This window comes from Lampetra fluviatilis, chromosome 49, assembly GCF_964198595.1.
Source record: "Lampetra fluviatilis chromosome 49, kcLamFluv1.1, whole genome shotgun sequence".
In the NCBI taxonomy this organism is placed as follows: Eukaryota; Metazoa; Chordata; class Hyperoartia; order Petromyzontiformes; family Petromyzontidae; genus Lampetra; species Lampetra fluviatilis.
The window spans coordinates 5033067-5054014 of NC_136323.1; the positions used below are offsets into that span (position 1 = coordinate 5033067).

The 20948-nt window shown below is 51.2% G+C and overlaps 1 protein-coding gene across 1 annotated transcript in view; it reads right to left on the reverse strand.

Moving 5' to 3' along the window:
• Positions 1-13494, reverse strand: part of PRDM12 (PR/SET domain 12) — a 76492-nt gene extending 62998 nt beyond the window's left edge. Inside the window, exons 1-3 of the mRNA XM_078877785.1 lie at positions 13282-13494; positions 9137-9251; positions 1692-1900 (exon numbers count right to left, since the gene is read on the reverse strand). Coding sequence (XP_078733911.1) covers positions 1692-1900; positions 9137-9251; positions 13282-13494 — 537 coding nt within the window. The remainder of the gene's footprint in view (positions 1-1691; positions 1901-9136; positions 9252-13281) is intronic.
• Between the last annotated feature and the right edge of the window lie 7454 nt (positions 13495-20948).

The following is a 20948-nucleotide window of genomic DNA, read 5'->3' on the forward strand; positions in this document are numbered from 1 at the left end:
TCATCGTTGGCCATGATGAAAATCAACATTATCATCTTGTGATTATCATCATCATCATCAGCCATGATCGTCATCATCAGCCATGGTTATCATCATCGTGATTGTCAGGCATGATGATGATCGTCATCGGCACTTCATCATCATCATCAATCAGCCACGCTCAATCCACTGCTGGACGAAGCCCCCCCCCCCCAAGCGATTTCTATTTGGAACAACCTCAGCCAGGTGCACATCACCCTGCGTTAGAGTAAGTCCCCCGGAAGTTGTCACTGCAGAACTGCCGTCGTAATCGTAATTTACATTTGTGAGGCGCATTTCATCCGCAGATCCCACCAAGCAGGAAATTAACAGACCCTGCAGAGCGATTGGTCAGAACCGGGGGGTGAGAGTGGGGTGGTGGTAAAGGGACAATTTAAAGAGGTGAGATTTTTAGAGACGGGACCTAACGAGCCTTGCGAGCGTTCGTTTCCGGAGTCTGGGAGCTGCGCTGTGCAGGCAAACAACAAAAACATCCCGATCACCCCAGAAAATGAACCTTGACCTGCGAGTACTCAGAATCTGAATCTGTATTTAGACTGGAGGAGGAAACCCGATGAGCTATGAAGCTCTTTTTCACAGATGTCCGGTTGGGGCGGGTCAGAAAGTTACAACAACAACAATAAACAGTAGACTATGCGATAGGAGTGAAAAGTGTAGGAAAGTTAAGCAAATAAAATTATTAATTTTATTAAATTATTAATTTTATTTTACCAGTTAAGGCCCCCTGAGCTATCAGATTTTGTTATTTCAGAAGCGATTTGACCACAGATGATAGCTCAACGACGTGGCTTAAATATCACGTGGGAATTTATAGCAACCAAATAATCAAAATAATCTAAAGACATCTTTCCTCAGAAGAAGACGATCCAAAGATATCGGGGGGCCTCGTTGTAGAGTAAACGTAGAAGCGATTCTTGAGATGTTAACTACCTTGCCTGGTATACAGGAGGTCGTGGGTTCGATCCCGACACTGACGCCTGCTGCTGTATATTTAGAGTTTGCGTGTCTCTCTCTCTCTCTCATCGTCATCACGGTGGCTAGGAGATGTTAACTACCTCGCCTGGTATACAGGTCGTGAGTTCGATCCCGACCCTGACGCCTGCTGCTGTATATTTGGAGTTTGCGTGTCTCTCTGATCATCATCATCACGATGGCTAGGAGATGTTAACTACCTCGCCTGGTATACAGGAGGTCGTGAGTTCGATCCCGACCCTGACGCCTGCTGTATATTTTGAGTTTGCGTGTCTCTCTCTCATCATCATCACGGTGGCTAGGATATGTTAACTACCTCGCCTGGTCTACAGGAGGTCGTGAGTTCGATCCCGACCCTGAAGCCTGCTGCTGTATATTTGGACTTTGTCGAAGTCTCTCTCCCCGTGGTCCCGTTTTTCCAGGTCATCCCGTTTTCCCCTCCACACTTATAAACACGCGATCAGAGTCTTCGGCTGCTATAAATGTCCACACGACGTTAAGAGACTTTGTCGGAGCTCTCATCTGTGGCCAGGGTCGCTTCTGAACAAAAAGAAAGCTACATAACTCAGTAAAGCCTTAACCTGGTTAAAAAAAAACTAAGTTTAGTTTATAATTTATCTCAGCCCCCCGTTGCAATGCCCCGGTTTCACGGCTCCATCTGGGTACTCGAGCGAACTAACCTCCCACATGAGGTTGTTGTTCTTGAAGATGTCCACACCGTCCGGGGGAATCATCTTGCCCGTGAAAGGTCCCATCTCGGTCCCCTGCTTGATCCAGGTCCTCGTGTAGATGCCCAGGTCTTCCCCGGGCACGGAGCTTGGCGCCACCGTGAGCTCGGCAGGAAGAGCCAAACTCGACATCTTGTCCAGCTTGGCCAAAGTGGCGACTCCTGCGTGACCAACAACAACATCAACAACATCAACAACAACATCAACAACAACATCAACAACAGCAGCAAACGTCACCACGGCGCTTGTGCCACGCTAGGTGCACTGAAGGTCCTTCCCCAGCACCTCCGATGAGCAGGGTTGGCTACGTACGGTGCGAAAGAAGTTCAAGAGACATGCATACTACGTGAGCAGACCAGACAAAGATCCCCCATGCAGTCCCAACAGGCTGTTGAGGCAAGTGCTGTGAGCGAGAAGCACCTGTGAAAGAAGGCTCGGCTTCAGGCCCACAAGTCTGTAGAGGCTATACCGGGGGGATCTTTGTCTTTGTTATACCTGCGTGTCCACGTGTGTGTGTCTGCGTGTGGATGGTGATGATGATGACGACAACGACGATGATGATGATGACGACGATGATGATGATGATGATGACGACAACGATGATGGTGATGATGACAACGATGATGGTGATGATGACAACGATTATGATGATGGTGATGATAACGACGATGATGATGATGACGATGAGGGTGATAATGACGACGATGATGATGACGACCATGATGACGACGATGATGATGATGACGACGACGATGACGACGATGATGGTGATGACGACGACGACGATGATGATGGTGATGATGACGACGATGAGGGTGATGATGACGACGATGATGGTGATGATGATGATGATGACGACGACGATGACGACGATGATGATGGTGATGATGATGATGACGACGATGATGACGATGATGGTGATGATGACGACGATGATGATGATGACGACGATGACGACGATGATGACGACGATGGTGATGATGACGACGATGATGACGATGATGGTGATGATGACGACGATGATGGTGATGATGATGATGACGACGATGATGGTGATGATGAAGATGGTGATGATGGTGATGATGGTGATGATGATGACGATGAAAGTGCAATCGGCGAGTCTCGCTGTCTCGCGGTCTATACACCCTGTAACCTCACTCCGATCCCATGCGCCTGTCACCCCCCCCCACCCCGGTGCGTCACTAACCCTCAATGAAATCGTAATGCGCTTTAATGAGCCGAGACCGTACGATCCACTCTCACACTCACACAGTCACACACTCACACACACACTCTAACACTGACACAGTCTCACACACACACTCACACACACACTCTCACACTCACACAGTCTCACTCACACACTCACACAGTCTCACACACTCACTCTCACACACACACACAGTCTCACACACTCACACACACACTTACACAGTCTCACACACTCATTCTCACACACACTCACACACACACACTCTCACACACTCACTCAAACACTCACACAGTCTCACACACTTTCACACACTCACACTCACACACACTCACACACTCACACACACTCACACACACTCACACTCTCACTCACACACTTACACACACACTCACACACACACTCACACTCTCACACACACTCACTTTCACACTCTCACACTCTCACACACTCACAAACACACTTACACAGTCTCACACACACACACTCACACACACTCACACACTCACGCACAAACTCACACAGTCTCACACACTCACTCTCACACACACTCACACACACACACTCTCACACACACACACTCTCACACACACACTCTCACACACTCACACACACATTCTCACACACTCACACTAACACACTCTCACACACACACACTCGCTCGCAACTCTCGCACGCCGAGCGAGTGAGAACGCGTCCGCCCGGGATACTCGCTTTCGGACCACACGGCTGAGCATTCACATCAGCGCCAAGCAGCGCTCAAACGACGGCATTTAAATCCCATTTCATACCTCAAACTCTCCGCCCGTACCCTCCCCCCAACTTCTCTTGTCCCCCTCCTACCCCAACTTTTTTTTCTTTATTTTTAAAGCCCACGTTTTTGTTACAGAAAAGAGCTCCACGCTTTCTCGTCACGAATTAATGCCTATAAATTCACACGGTGCACGCACTCGCCGCGTATTGCCTAGAGGAATGCGACCGCCATTCATCATTTCGGCGGGGGGTTGGTGGGGCTTTAAATTACAGATACAAAGGTAACCCGGATAGGCTAACACAAGCTGCTGGGGCAAGTGCCCGTTAGCAGGCGGCTATGAACGGCGCACAATAGGGGGGTTTGCGGTGGCGTGGTCAGTATCAAGCCCGGCCGCCTTTGTCTCTCTTATAAAAGTCCTGATTTTTGTGTTTTGTACTGATTTAAGGCTGAGTCGACCTACAGCGGGGAGGCCCAGGAGAGAGAAACGCAGAAACTCACTCGCTGGTCGCGGACCGAATCCTAAGGTGAGTTTATCTTCGGCGCAGAGGTTGGGAGGGGGTGGAGGTTGTTGTAATGTCATCAAAGCTGTCAAACCCCTTGGTCAGTGCCCTACCTCATTACAGACCGAATCAGACCTTACTGGCCACCCCGTGCCCCTTATGAATCTCAACGTTCATCCTACAGAGTACCATCACAAGGGAGAGAAACACAAACACATTGTTGTTGTTGCCCGCATTGAAACGGCTGTACGCCGTGTGGACCTGAAAACTCTATTTCTGTTGCTGGGTGCTCTATTGTTGATGGGACTGCTGTTGCTAGGGCTGGTGTTGCTAGGGCTGCTGTTGCTAGGGCTACTGGTGATGGGGCTGCTGTTGCTAGGACTGCTGTTGCTAGGACTGCTGTTGCTAGGAGAGCTGTTGCTAGGACTGATGTTGCTAGGACTGCTGTTGCTAGGGCTGCTGTTGCTAGGACTGCTGTTGCTAAGGATGCTGTTGCTGGGGCTGCTATTGCTAGGACTGCTGTTGCTATGGCTGCTGTTGCTAGGACTGCTGTTGCTAGGACTGCTGTTGCTATGGCTGCTGTTGCTAAGACTGCTGTTGCTAGGGCTGCTGTTACTAGGCCTGCTGTTGCTGAGGCTGCTGTTGCTAGGGCTGCTGTTGCTGGGACTGCTGTTGCTAAGGCTGCTGTTGCTATGGACTGCTGTTGCTAGGCCTGTTGTTGCTGGGGCTGCTGTTGCTAGGGCTGCTGTTGCTGGGACTGCTGTTGCTAGGGCTGCTGTTGCTGACTGCTGTTGCTAGGGCTGCTGTTGCTAGGTCTGCTGTTGCTGGGGCTGCTATTGCTAGGACTGCTGTTGCTAGGACTGCTGTTGCTAGGACTGCTGTTGCTAGGGCTGCTGTTGCTAGGGCTGCTATTGCTAGGACTGCTGTTGCTAGCACTGCTGTTGCTAGGACTGCTGTTGCTATGGCTGCTGTTGCTAGAACTGCTGTTGCTGGGGCTGCTGTTGCTAGGACTGCTGTTGCTGTCGCTGCTGTTGCTGGGACTGCTGTTGCTAGGACTGCTGTTGCTAGGTCTGCTGATGCTAGGGCTGCTGTTGTTAGGACTGCTGTTGCTAGGCCTGCTGTTGCTGCGGTTGCTGTTGCTGGGGCTGTTGTTGCTAGGGACTGCTGTTGCTAGGGACTGCTGTTGCCAGGGCTGCTGTTGCTAGGACTGCTGTTGCTGGGGATGCTGTTGCTGGGGCTGCTGTTGCTGGGGCTGCTGTTGCTAGGGACTGCTGTTACTACGGACTGCTGTTGCTATGGCTGCTGTTGCTAGGACTGCTGTTGCTAGGGACTTCTGTTGCTGGGACTGCTGTTGCTAGGACTGCTGTTGCTAGGGCTGCTGTTGCTAGGGCTGCTGTTGCTGTTCTTCCCTCTCGCTACTTTTCCCACGAACTGCTGCTGATACGCCTGCCACAGCACGTTACGGCAAAAAAAATTAAACCCCGCCAAGTTTGTGAGTGCGTGCAAGTGTGTGTGTGCATGTGTGTGTGTGTGAGTGTGCAAGTATGAGTGTGTGCAAGTGTGTGTGTGTGTGCAAGTGTGTGTGTGTGTGTGTGCAAGTGTGTGTGTGTGCAAGTGTGTATGTGCAAGTGTGTGTGTGTGAGTGTGTGTGTGCAAGTGTGTGAGTGTGTGCGAGTGTGTGTGTGTGAGTGTGTGTGTGCAAGTGTGTGTGTGTGAGTGTGTGCGAGTGTGTGTGTGTGAGTGTGTGTGTGCAAGTGTGTGTGTGCAAGTGTGTGAGTGTGTGTGTGCAAGTGTGTGAGTGTGTGCAAGTGTGTGTGTGTGAGAGTGAGTGCGTAAGTGACGGTGTGAAAATGTGAGCGCGCGCGTGTGTGTGCAAATGTGTGTGAGTGTGTGCAAGTGTGTGTGTGTGCAATTGTGTGTGCGTGCAAGTGTGTGTGTGCACGCCTTCACACACACACACACAAGTGACCGTGTGTGTCTCAGTCAGTGTGTGAGAGCGTGGCGAGCACGTTAGAATGAGCGTGCGACTCAGTGAGTGCGAGCGAGCGAGCGAGGAGCGGTGGTGCAGCGGTTAGCGCGCTGCGCTACGAACCCGGCGACCCGAATTCGTTCCCCGCTCGCGGCCACCAACACCAGTGACGATTATCTGAACATCGCCGCTGGGGAGACAAAGGCGGCCGGGCGTGTCTCTGGCCACCCCACCCCCTCGTGTGCCGTGCCGGCCTTCAAAGGTGCCACTCGCAAGCAGCACTTGCCCCAACAGTCTGTCAAAGGCTACACGGGGGATCTTTGTATTCGTCTTTGGAGTGCGGAGAGATCGATTGGGGAGGCCTTCATCCAGCAGGGGATTGACCATGGCTGTTGATGATGATGATGATCAATTGTTATAAAAAAAAATAGCTCTCAGCCGGTTAAATACGGGACAATTGTATTGGCATTACGCCTAGATGATTAACAATGGTTGAAATGTAAAATGCGGCATGATACAATCGACTTTACACCTCTATCAACATTGGTTAATTGAAGTATAGTAAACATCTCACGCAGACAAAGATCCCCCGCGTAGCCTTTCACAGACTTTGGGGCAAGTGCTGTAGGACCTATTAACGGGACACGAGAGAGAGAGAGAGAGGATGGTGTGGCCAACACCACGCCCGGCCGCCTTTGTCTCTCCAGCGGCGATGTTTACCACACACCCTGCACCACGTACACATTTGAGGCTGAGTCGACCTAGGGGAAGCCCGGGACCCGGTTCAGAGACTCGTCACTGGTGCTGGCCGTGAGCGGGAATAGAATTCGGGTCGCCGAGTTCGTAGCGCGGCGCTAACCGCTGCACCACCGCTCCCCATATCTATATAAAAACACACACACCTACATATATACATGTGTGTGCGTCTATGTAATCTAGTTATGTGTGCATACTATATATACCTAGGATGTCGGATGTCATGTGCGTTTGTTTTATGTACGTATATACACATACAAACACGCGCTTTGTTCACACACAAAAGCTAAATGTCCCCCGTGTAGGCATACACGCTGTTGGGGCAAGTGCAGTTAGCGAGCACCTATTAAGAGCGACGGAGCCAGTACCATCCATGCCCGGCCGCCTTTGTCTCCCCGCACCAGGTGCTCATTTAAAACTCGGGCTGCCTGCTTCGTAGCGCGGTGTGCTAACCACTGCGCCACCGCTCCCCACACGCACCTCCAATTAGCACGCTTGGCTACGTACGGTGCGAAAGAAGTTCAACATACGTACGGCATATACTATATCTGGCAATGTATTGACACGAATAAATATGTAAGTGGTGCTTTTTTTCTATTATCAAATTGTTATTTTATACAATAAGCTGATTGTATATTAGAATTGAAAACAAATAGAAATATATCTGGAAAATCCATTGCGTTTCACGTTTTAATGTCTATCACGCAATGATTATAAAACATCAACACATGTTTAACACGGAGGCTTTCGCGACCAATATCATCCATAATAGAGGGTTTTTTTGGGTTAGATCGCGTCAATATATAAATGTGTTGTTAAACCCACCACCACCCGACACAGCCAACTAGTAAGGTTTGTCACGTAAACAGAACGTGGCCAATTCGTCACTAGTACAGCACACTGGTGTGTTGGAGAGCCAAACCACAACATTTACAATCTGAGTACGACGTTTCGACAGTAATTACAACCAGCTTCATCAGGCGACAGCCAGATTTGTGGAGAAATCCACCTGTTCCGTTTCGTTAAATATACTTACACACATGTACACTCAACGCATTTTTAGCGAATAAGTAAAACGGCTCTTATCCCTATAGATAGGCCCATTCGAATTCCATCTAGTTTAACGAAGTGAACATTATTATTCAGTTTGCGAGCACCTATTAAGACAAATTGTTCGCGGATGTGCAGCTGTGTATCTCTCCGTTGTTTCCTGGTCGCAATCGGCTGTTGTTCAGCCGCGATGTCCGACGTTTTGGTGCCAGCAGGTGCAGCGCACAACGTTGGATATCGTATTGGAAAACGCATCGTTTCACACACACACGTGTGTGTGTGCGAACCAGACGACCCGAGTTTGTTTCCTGCTTACGGCCAACACCAGTGACGATTATCTGAACCGGCCCTGGATAGACTCAGTAACTGATTTCGATCTGAAACATCGCCGGCCTTAATAAGTGCTCGGTAACGGCACTTGCCCCACACGTATGTGAAGGCTATACGGGGGGGGGATCCTTTGTCTTTGTAAGATCGTGAGAGGCGGTGACCATTTGGGGATGCCTTAATCCAGCAGTGGGTTAAACATGGTGATGGTGATGATGATTTAGTGAATACGGGTGCAACAAGTTTAGCAATTGCCCCGAGTTTTAATTGAAAATCCATTCATATGAATTGTTCGCGAGCACCTATTACATACAGCGTGTGCGTACACAATATATACAGTCATCATATCTCGCTATTTGGCGACCCAATATACAGAATTTCGGGTGCACGTAACTTATAAATTAGGTATCGAATTGGATAAACGTTACTTTAAATCCGCTTGAACAATTTTACGATTTTTTGAATCTCTAAATAACAATTTTGCTTTTATATCCATATACTGTATCGTTTTCTGCCGATTATATGACGCTCTGGAAAATAACTGCAGTGTTAGCGAGCATCTATTGAGCTATATACACATAGTTCGTCCATGCATGCGCGTACATGAAATGTACACGCATATATAAAACCAATCACACCACGTTGAGAGGAGGTGGATAAATTAAGCTACAGAAGCTGTTATGATCAGGCCTTCATCCAGCAGTAGATCGATAAAGGACCGATGAATCAAATTATATATATACACAGACAAAATACAAAGTTCTCCCGTAAAGCCTTAACAGACTGTTGGGGCAAGTGCTGTATGCGAGTAGCACCTACGAAAGCTGGCACGGTACACGAGGGGATGGCTGAACAGCCCCACGGCCCTGCCGTCTTTGTCTCTCCCAGTGGCGATGTTTACGCACCGCGCCAGGCGCTCTCCCACGCGACCCGCGAGAGCTCCACACTTCACCGCGCACCGAATCGGTGAATCGTCGGTGCAGACGGGGGAGTCACATCACGTGAACGCTGTTCAAAGAAGTGCAAGGCAGCTTTGCATCTTACTACGCTGTCGACCCCCCCCCCCCCCCAGTTGACAGGTGTTGGGGGGGAGGCGGTGAGTGATCACCCATCCCAGGCCTAAATGCCTGCTTAGCTTGGTGGTAAAATCGTGCGATCACAGAAACTGTGGACGCGGTTGAGAAAGGGGACGAGACGCTATGGCGATGGGGATTGCACGATTCGTATTGAATTCTGACCCAACCCCTCCCCACTCTCATCCTCCTACTACCCCCCCCCCCTTCTCACTCCACTTGCCCCCCCCTCCACCTTCTACAAACACTGCCCCTTCATCCGTGCCTTACAGTCAATGAGTATTGGACGAAGCGTGCAGAGCGCCCCAATTAGCGCTATTGTGCCACTTAATTTGTTACTTTTCATGGTTGAAAGTTGGGGATGGGTGGAGAATTGGGGCCTTGGATGAGGGTGGTGGGGTGGTGGGGGGGCTAAGTGTTGGAGGGGAAGAACTCTCCGTGGGGGGGCCAATGGTTACTTGATTTGTGTGAAGTCTTTTGGGGTTTTTTCATTGCGTTCAGGATTTTTTTTTTTATATCAAAAGTGCCCCAGACTGAATGTTGTGGCATCAACGACCACGTTGGCTTTACCCAGAGACAGACACTGATCGTACCTTGGATTGCCGAGGAAATCCTACGGAAGTGTTTGTTGTTTTAAAGTCAATGCGAATGGAACGGTGATGAATGGAACGGTGATGAATCAATTGACGTCATTTGTATAAATATGCATCAACACCACTACCACCAGAGGAATAAAATTATCATCATCGTCGGCATCATCATCATCGCCGCCATCAGCATCATTACCATCGCCATCATCATCGCCATCATCATCGCCATCGGCATCATCATCAACTTTAGTTGTTTGACCATACTTCACCACACTGCTCAGTGCGGGTTCGTGAAGCGTGGTGGGGGGCGGGTGGTGGTTTGGATCAGGTTGCCGCCGGCAATGCAGTATATCAATGCAGTATATCAATGCAGTATATCAATACAGTATATAAATGCAGTATATAAATGCAGTATATCAATGCAGTATATAAATGCAGTATATCAGTGCAGTATATCAATGCAGTATATAAATGCAGTATATAAATTCAGTATATAAATGCAGTATATCAATGCAGTATATCAATACAGTATATAAATTCAGTATATCAATGCAGTATATCAATGCAGTATATAAATGCAGTATATCAGTGCAGTATATCAATGCAGTATATAAATGCAGTATATAAATGCAGTATATAAATGCAGTATATAAATGCAGTATATAAATGCAGTATATGAATGCAGTTTATCAATACAGTATAAAAATGCAGTATATAAATGCAGTATATCAATGCAGTATATCAATGCAGTATATCAATGCAGTATATAAATGCAGTATATCAATGCAGTATATGAATGCAGTATATCAGTGCAGTATATAAATGCAGTATATGAATGCAGTTTATCAATACAGTATATAAATTCAGTATATAAATGCAGTATATCAATGCAGTATTTCAATGCAGTATATAAATGCAGTATATCAGTGTACATACCCGTACATATGAATACAAATATACTTGTATATGTAAGTGAAATCAAAGTTCATTCCGCTCAGTCGACTGATCAGGCGACGTTCTGATCGTTAAAACTCGACAGATGTGATGAGACAACGCGAATTAAAGTGGGAACGTGTCAGACCCGTGACGGCAGGACCCTCTTAATGAGAGTCGCGAGACTCGGTGAAGCTTTGTCTGGGTACGAACAAAGCAAAGGTGCAATGAAGCTGCTGACGATGTCATAAAGGACACGCTGTTTTTGTTCTTTATGTCAGTTGAACACGTGTTTAAATATGAATCATTTTTTTTTTAAATCGAAGCATGCCGATGCTGATGTTGTTACAATCCACAGCGTCTGCGGATATCAACGTCTGGAACGGAGCACGTTCACGTCGTGATTTTTAGTCTGAAAAAACATCGAAATGTACATACATTTCCCCGATCACCGTTTTCACTCAATTGCTACCTTTTTTCGCCGGGATCGTGGGCGAAAAAAATTTAGGAAACAGAAAGAGACCAAAGTGAAATGGCGAAGGCGGGAGCGAGTTCGCTCCACGTTAGGTGGAGGAACTTTTGGACTCGCTCCAAAGAGGTCGCGTTGAATGCAATCGCGAGACTTCAATTTGCACTCAGGAACTTGACAGAGGAGGGATACGACGACGATGGCGATGATGAAGATGACGATGAGACTCAGACGAGTGCTATGAACATCGGTTCACAAGTTCATGGTAGACGATTTGTACAATTTGACAGTACATTTTTTTTACATCGAAGTCAAATAATTCAATGAAAAATGATAAAATCTCAGCGAATTCTTTTTTCCCCTTCATATTATTGTATGCGTGGCTGTATGAAATGTATCGATCTTCATTGCTCAAATATAAAAGCGGCTTCCACATTCGTGGTACGAATCTGAAAATGTTTCGCCCGGCTACAGATGTTGTTCTACAGTTGCTGCTGGTGGTAGTGCCGATGATGGTGGTGGTGATATTGATGTTACCCGTGGTGGCGAAATTGCCGCAACTATCGCTGCTGACAATGTAACGCCGCAGCGTTATCCCACAAAGTCATCATCATCATGGCAGAGAACATCTTCACAGACTCACAAAGAGGCGCACACTCATGTCACCTACAGAGACACACACAGACAAAGAGACCCCTCCCCCCGTATAGCCTCAGCAGACTGTTGGGGCAAGTGCAGGACAAAGACACAGATCCCCCGTATAGCCTCAGCAGACTGTTGGGGCAAGTGCAGGACAAAGACACAGATCCCCCGTATAGCCTTAGCAGACTGTTGGGGCAAGTGCAGGACAAAGACACAGATCCCCCGTATAGCCTCAGCAGACTGTTGGGGCAAGTGCAAGACAAAGACACAGATCCCCCGGATAGCCTTAGCAGACTGTTGGGGCAAGTGCAGGACAAAGACACAGATCCCCCGTATAGCCTTAGCAGACTGTTGGGGCAAGTGCAGGACAAAGACACAGATCCCCCGGATAGCCTTAGCAGACTGTTGGGGCAAGTGCAGGACAAAGACACAGATCCCCCGTATAGCCTTAGCAGACTGTTGGGGCAAGTGCAATACAAAGACACAGATCCCCCGTATAGCCTCAGCAGACTGTTGGGGCAAGTGCAGGACAAAGACACAGATCCCCCGTATAGCCTTAGCAGACTGTTGGGGCAAGACAAAGACACAGATCCCCCGGATAGCCTTAGCAGACTGTTGGGGCAAGTGCAGGACAAAGACACAGATCCCCCGGATAGCCTTAGCAGACTGTTGGGGCAAGTGCTGTTAGCGAGCACCTATGAAGACCGTCTTTGTCTCCCCAGTGGTGATATTTTACACACCGCACCAGGTACTCATTTGAGGCTGAGTCGACCTAGTCGATGCCCAGGACCGGTTCAGACAATCGTCACTGGTGTCGGCCGTGAGCGGGAATTGAACTCGGGTCACTGGGTTCGTAGCCCAACGCGCTAACCGTGACGCTACCCCTCCACGAGTTGAGACACACACAAGAGAGACACACACAAGAGACACACAACAACAACTAAGTATCGGTAACGTCACCACGGCGCTTGTGCCAGGCTAGGTGCAGCGTTAAGTTCCACGTGAAGCCGGTCGAACCCCCCCAGCTGGCAAGGAGGTCGCCGGGACAGACCCAGCAGGTGCCACGATTTCGACCGCGGTGCCCACACACAGCACCCACTTTCTACGCCGCAGACACAGTAACTGGACACGGCTCACCACTCATCACTCACCTCCCGAGAAGCTAAACGGGGGCAGCACGCCGGTGACCATCGCATCGCCGATGCCGCGCGACGTCTTGAACGCTCCGCTGGATCTCTCGCCGACGACGCCTCCTCCTCCGACGACGCCTCCTCCGCCGACGCCGCCGCCGTCTCTCTGCTCGTTGAGAGCGCTGCGCCAACGGCCGTACAGGAAACTGTGGAGTATGTCCGACGTGATGATCTCGGCCAGGGACGAGAGGCCGGACGGCTTGAGCGAGAGGCTCGGCCTGAACGCCTGAAGTTCGCTCGCCACGGCTTGAGCGGCGAACAGAATATGGGTGGTGCTGGCAAATGCCGACATGGTTTTGACTGGTGTGTGTGTGTGGGGGGGGGTTCTGAAACGAACTAAAATTCGCAGGAGGTCTCACGGATATATCTATAATTTTTTTTAATTCTTTCCAAGGAGGTTGAGTGGGTGGGAGGAGATGTAATTATTTGAGTTGAAGATGGGTTTTTTTGTGTCTGTTTTGTTTTTGTTTTAACGCTTGTGCAGTGGCATGCGCGTCTCTGATTGTGTCTCTATCTATGCGCGCGTGTGACTGCAGCTGTGTGTCTGTGTAGGCGATCGCTAACAGCACTTGCCCCAAAAGTCTGTGAAGGCTTTACTGGGCGGCACGAGGAGTGGTGGTCCTCGTCCGTGTCGTTTTGAGTATCTTCCCGGCTGTGTGTCTCTGTCTGACTGCGTCTTTTTCCCGAGTGTCTGTCGCTCCGTATCTTTCTTGGTGTGTCTGTCTGTCTGTCTGAATACCCGCCCTGTCTGTAGGTCGGTGTGCCTCTCCGTATCTTTCTGTGAGTGTCTCTTTACGTGTGCCGGTCCTGTCTGTCCCTCTGTCTCCTTTTGCTTACCCGTCTGATTGTCTATCTCCGTGTCGTAAGTGCCTTTATATATATGTGTGTGTGTCTTCCCGCGGAAGCGGCGGGGGGTGATCTTTGTGTGTGTTTGTGTGTCTGTCTGTGTGTGTGTGTCTGTCTGTGTGTCTGCCTGTCTGTGTGTGTGTCTGTCTGTGTGTGTGTCTGTCTGCGTGTCTGTCTACTTATTGTGGGGGAGTGGGGGGAGAAAAGGGGAGCGCAGTTGGGGGGGGGGTCTGCACAGCGCTCGTTCCCCGCAGTGTCGAGTAAGTTGGGGCCCCCCTCTCTCTCTCTCTCGATGCAGTTATCATGAGTGGCACAACACGCACCCGGCCTTATAAAGGACTGCCCGCTGACGCCCCCCCACCACCCCTCCTCACCCCCCCCCAGCACCACAGTATTAATAATGGACCCGTTGAAGATCATTGGCGCGGTCTACAAGGCCCATTAATGTCACTCAATCTGTGCAAGCGTGTGTGGTGGGTGGGGGTGGGGGTGGTGGGGGGTGGGTGGTGGGGGTGGGTGGGTGGGGGGGATAGGTGGGGGGGGGAGTGCTGATGTGCTTGGTGGTGAGAGTGGGGTGGTGCCGGTGATGGTTGGGGTAAGTGGAGGAGGAGGAGGTGGTGGAGAGGGAGAGAGGTCCCGGAGGGAGGGGTGCCGTGTGGGTTGGAGGCGATGGAGTCGCTGGAAGGAAGCAGGGCCGCAGAGCCTCCTCCTGTTCGGGGTATTTGGAAGAAGAAGCGAGAGAGAGAGAGATGGTGGTAGGGAGGGGGGGGGCAACGAGTGAGGAATGGATGGAGTAGAGTGCCAGGCGGTGGTGGTAGAGCTGCTGCTGCTGATACTCGTTGGGGTTTAAGAGCGGAGTTTGGTACTAAGGAGGGAACTGGGAGAGGATGTCGGGGTGAGTTTGTGGGGTTCCGTTGGGTTGAGGATTTGGGGCAGAGGCGCAGGCTGCCGAGTGTGCAGGCGGTGCAACTGCGTCAGGGACAACGAGGTTCCACACGGGACCACCCGTTGAATTCCATGCACCAGGACCCGTGCCAAGCACGCCACTGCATGGCTCGTATCGTTTAAGGTGAATAGGAGTCGGAGGGGAGGACAGAGGGCTTGGTGGGGTTGGTGGGGTCCACAATGATGGGGCGGAGAGTGGGAAGGAAGCAAGGGGAGGAGGTTCGCGTTGGTGAAGAGGAAAGTGATGGGTGGGGGTTGTGGTTTTTTTTTGGGGGGGGTGGGGGGGGGAGCAGGAGGCGTGAGCGAGAGGAGAGAGACCCCCGGCTCCGACACAAAGGCGCATTGGCTCACGCATCATTTACACACGATTAACCGTCTCCACCTCCCTCCCTCCCTTCCTCCCTCCCCCTCCTCCTCCTCCTTACCCATCCTCGTCTTCCTCCTCCCTCCTCCATGCACCAACTTTTATGCCTCTCCTCCGCCGTTAGAGCAGCGAGATTCCTTCTCTAAACATTGCGGTTGCAACGTGCGGCTCCTGGAAAACTGGAGCGAGTTGTGTGTGCTGTGTGTGCTGTGTGTGTGCTGTGTGTGTGTGCTGTGTGTGTGCTGTGTGTGTGTGCTGTGTGTGCTGTGTGTGTGTGCTGTGTGTGTGTGCTGTGTGTGTGCGCTGTGTTTGCTTTGTGTGTGTGTGTGCTGTGTGTTCTGTGTGTGCTGTGTGTGTGCTGTGTGTGTGCTGTGTGTGCTGTGTGTGTGCTGTGTGTGTACTGTGTGTGTGCTGTGTGTTCTGTGTGTGTGCTGTGTGTGTACTGTGTGTGTGCTGTGTGTGCTGTGTGTGTGCTGTGTGTGCTGTGTGTGTGTGCTGTGTGTGTGCTGTGTGTGTGTGTTGTGTGTGTCTGCTGTGTGCGGTTAGGGCACCTCGATACAAACCTGGCGGCCACGAATTTAATTCTCGCTCACGGCGACCTAAACCAGTTCAAGAACTCCTCTAGGTGGACTCAGCCTCTAAATGTGTATATGGTGCGTAACAACAACATATATCACTGGGGAGACAAAGGCGGCCGGGCGGCGTGTGTGTTGCAGGCCTTGTGAGCCGTGTCGGCCTTGATAGGTGCTCGCGAACAGCTCTTGCCCCAAGAGTCTCGATGGCTATAATGGACATATTTGGCTTTGTGTGTGTACGTGTGTGTGTGTACGTGTGTGTGTGTACGTGTGTGTGTGTGTACGTGTGTGTGTAGTTGTGTATGTGTGTGTGTAGGAGCGGTAGTGTAGCGGTTAGCGCGCTGCGCTACGAACCCGTCGACCCGAGTTCGCTTCAGGCTCACGGCCAACACCAGCGACGATTATCTGAACCGGTCCTGGGCCTCTTCTAGGTCGACTCGGCCTCAAATGAGTGACTGGTGCGGTGTCTAAACATCGCCGCCACTGGAGAGACAAAGGCGGCCGGGCGTGGGGCTGGCCACCCACCTACCCCCTCGTGAGCCGTGCTGGCCTTCATAGGTGCTCACTAACAGCACTTGCCCCAACAGTCTGTTGAGGATATACGGGGGATCTTTGTCTTTGTGTGGGTGGGCGGGAGTGTAGCGGTGAGCGCGCTGCGCTACGGACCCGTCGACCCGAGTTCGATTCCCGCTCACGGCCACCGTGAACACCGGCGACGATTATCTGAACCGGTCCCCGGCCTCACGTCAAATCAGTAGCCGGTGCGATGTTGTTAAACGTCGTCACTGGGGAGACAAAGGCGGTGGGGCGTGTTTGCTGGCTACCTAACCGCTACCTTCACAGGTGCTCGCTAACGGCACTTGCCCCAACAGTCTGCTAAGGCTATACGGGGGTTCTTTGTGTGGATTAGCTTTAATTCATAACTGCGAATGTAAGTGTATGTGTATGCATGTGCGGAGAAGATTACTCGATTACATATACACATCGGCGTATACACACATATGACGTTGAACACATAAATATACTGGATACATATCGATGGGGTACCCCCCCCCCCACCAACAGCTTAGCAAACTGATGAGACCCGGATTGTCGAAACCGGAAAAGTCAACAAGCTGATGGACTAAGGTCAGTTATTTATTCATTGTATATATCGATACACTTAATCGTATTAAAATACATTGATCGTATACAACGTTACTTGGAATGTACACTTATCACATACGTGCATACCTACACACATATATATACAGACCAATGCATATATATACAAAGGTACAAACAGACAAAGGTCCCCCGTGTAGCAGTAAACATTGTTGGGCAAAGTGCGATTTAGCGAGCACGTATGGAGGTCGGCACGACGCACGAGGGGGTGAGTGGCCAGCACCACGCCCGGCCGCCTTTGTCTCCCCAGTGCCGATGTTTACTACACACCGCACCAGGGTACTCATTTTGAGGCTGAGTCGATCTAAATGCCCAGGACCGGGTTTCAACAAAATCGCCACCGGTGTTTTCCAGTGAGTGCGCGAACCACTGCCCCACTACGCAAACCACCAACGTTCTTCGCCGGGTTGCCAAAATCGCCGTAGTCACGAACGAAACTTTAATGAGCGCATCGCGTAGAGCGGAACAGATCGACGTGTCGACGGGACCACGCGGTCCTACCATGAGGTTCCATTTATGTACAGTTTTGTTTAAATGCCACGTGGACATACACACATACGAAGACAAAGATGCCCCGTATAGCCGCGACAAGCTGTTGCGGCAAGTGCTGTTAGCGAGCACCTTCTCGAGGCCGTGAACGGCGCCACGAGCTTTGCGGCCAGAAACCCGCCCGGCCGCCTTTGTCTTCCTTCACGCACCGCAACGCGCGGTGCTCTACTCGTGTCAGGTTGAGTCGACCTAGGGGAAGCCCAGACACGGGTTCAGATACCGCCCGCGAAAACGATGTGAGCCGTGGTCGGGGTAGTCGACCCCACGTGGCCGCGTTTCGTAGCGCGATGGCCGAACCGCTCCGTCATCGCTCCAAGCCTCCGTCTGTAGACCAGAGGTCGCAAACGGGTTTTGATTCCTTACCCGTATCCGTACCCGGCCGCACCAGGGTCGCAAACGGGTACCCGTACCCTAACCGATACCCGGCTACCCGTACCCGGCCGGGTATCGGGTAGGGTACGGGTACCCGATTGCGACCTCTGGGATGATGCCATGTTGCAGGCGTGGGTGGGTTGATTCTAGGAACTTGAATTGTGAGAAGAGACAAGACGTTGGGAAATGAGTGACAAACGGTGACTCACCAGTGACTCACGGCCTACCCGTACCCGGCCGCACCAGGGTCGCAAACGGGTACCCGTACCCGCAACCGGTAGGGTACAGGTAGCCGGGTATCGGGTAGGGTACGGGTATCGGGTACTCGATTGCGACCTCTGCTGTAGACGCTTCCGAGGCTCAAGGACTCCTTGCCAGGAGGGTATTGCTCCATTGGAAATGACAGGGTGAACTTCGTTTGGGAGGAAATCCGGACAATGCCCAGGGAGGAGACTTAAACGCAAAGCTCCGCACGGATAGATGTATGAATCTTATGCTGGTCACCTCGCAACTTTATCGGGTTTATTTTTTGTACAGCTACTGCAAATGTTACTTTGCTCACTGATTCTTGTACCCATTTCGAGGGGCTCTTCTCGGTAAATGTCTCATCTGCAATGTGTTCAACCACCACCACCACACTGCAGTTCACAACAACATACTCACTCGCTCACTCACTCGCTCACGCACTCGCTCACCCACTCATTCACTCAATCACTCATTCACTCACGCACACACTCGCGCACACACACGCTCACTAATTTACTCATTCACCCAACCACTCACGCACACACTCACTCATTCGCTCATTCACCCAACCACTCACGCACTCACTCGCGCACACACACGCTCACTCATTCGCTCATTCACCCAACCACTCACGCACACACTCACTCATTCGCTCATTCACCCAACCACTCACGCACTCACTCGCGCACACACACGCTCACTCATTCACTCATTCACCCAACCACTCACTCATTCGCTCATTCACCCAACCACTCACGCACTCACTCGCGCACACACACGCTCACTCATTCGCTCATTCACCCAACCACTCACGCACACACTCACTCATTCGCTCATTCACCCAACCACTCACGCACTCACTCGCGCACACACACGCTCACTCATTCACTCATTCACCCAACCACTCACTCATTCGCTCATTCACCCAACCACTCACGCACTCACTCGCGCACACACACGCTCACTCATTCGCTCATTCACCCAACCACTCACGCACACACTCACTCATTCGCTTATTCACCCAACCACTCACGCACTCACTCACTCACCCACTCATTCACTCAACCACTTACTCACCGACTCATCCACCCACTAACCCACTCACCACACTGCAGGTCACCTCACGTCTCTCTCTCTGCTTCTTCCCTCGGCACCGCTCCACTCTGGAATCACTCCTCCCAGTATCATCATCAGCATCATCATCAGCATCGTCCTCGTCGCTTTCCACGTACCTCGCTCCATTCATGAACCCCATTCAGCCTTTATCAATTAAAACGTTAACAGCGCTGGCTGTTGCTGGCCGCTCGGCGTTTTGTGCCGAGCAAAACCGGTGACTGTTTTTGTTTTGTTCAAGGATATATTTCATGAGCAAATATGTAGATCGGAGTATTAACGCGATACAGAAACCCCCCCCCCTCCACACACACACAAAATAATTTGCCGTGACTCCAACAACCTCCCACCCCTCACTCTCACCCCCACCACCACCCCTCCCCCCAAAGCACCCCCCCCCCCCTCGCCTCCTCCTACACAGCCCACTAAACAACCCACCCCTCTAACGCCTATCCCTGTAATCTCCCGACATGGACACTGTGTGATGTCTGCAACTAAAGATGGCAATCTTGGGAACACCTGCCGAAGTGCGCTTCCCCCCGTAAAGACGCAGCACTCGTGTCTCATCTCGCTCGCACTGCAGCCCCCCCCCAGCCCCTCGCCCCCTACCCGCTAGATTAGCTACCCCCCCCCACCACCACCACCACACACAACCATCACCCCCCCCACCACACACACAGACAATACTACGACACCCCCGGCACATTGGCATGCCCAGAAAACAGACGCGGCTTGAGCCGTGGGTGTCTCTGGCGGTGCCGTCGGAGTCGCGAACACACGCGGCGTGAGATGCGTTAAGCGTGTGCTGGTGTGTGTGTGTTCTGGTGTGTGTGTGCTGGGATGTGTGTGTGTGTGCTTGGGTGTGTGTGTGTGCTGGTGTGTGTGTGCTGGTGTGTGTTGGTGTGTGTGCTGGTGTGTGTGTGTGTGCTGGTGTGTGTGTGCTGGTGTGTGTTGGTGTGTGTGCTGGTGTGTGTGTGTGCTGGTGTGTGTGCTGGTGTGTGTGTGTGTGCTGGTGTGTGTGTGTGCTGGTGTGTGTGTGTGCTGGTGTGTGTGCTGGTGTGTGTGTGTGTGTGTGCTGGCGACCCGAGTTCGATTCTCGCTCACGGCCACCAACGCCAGTGACGATTATCTGAACCGGTCCTGGGCCTCCCCTAGGTCGACTCAGCCTCAAATGAGTACCTGGTGCGGTGTGTAAACATCGCCACTGGGGAGACAAAGGCGGCCGGGCGTGGTGCTGGCCACCTACCTCCGCGTGTGCCGTGCCTGGCCTTAATAGGTGCTCCCTAACAGCACTTGGCCCAACAGTCAAAGGCTATAGGGGGTATCTTTGTATTTGTACGTACATATCTACGTGTGTGTGAGTATATGCATTTGTACACGTACCGGTGTTCGCTAACACCACTTGCCCCAACAGTCTACGTGAGCGATACGGGGAATATTTGTACCGTCACGGCTAACAATAGGGGTAATCGAAATCTTCACCTAGCCCTGGACGTCTCCTAAGTCGACTCAGCCTTAAAAAGTAGTAGTCCTAGGCACCGTACGGGGGATGGTGTGGTAAGCACCACGCCC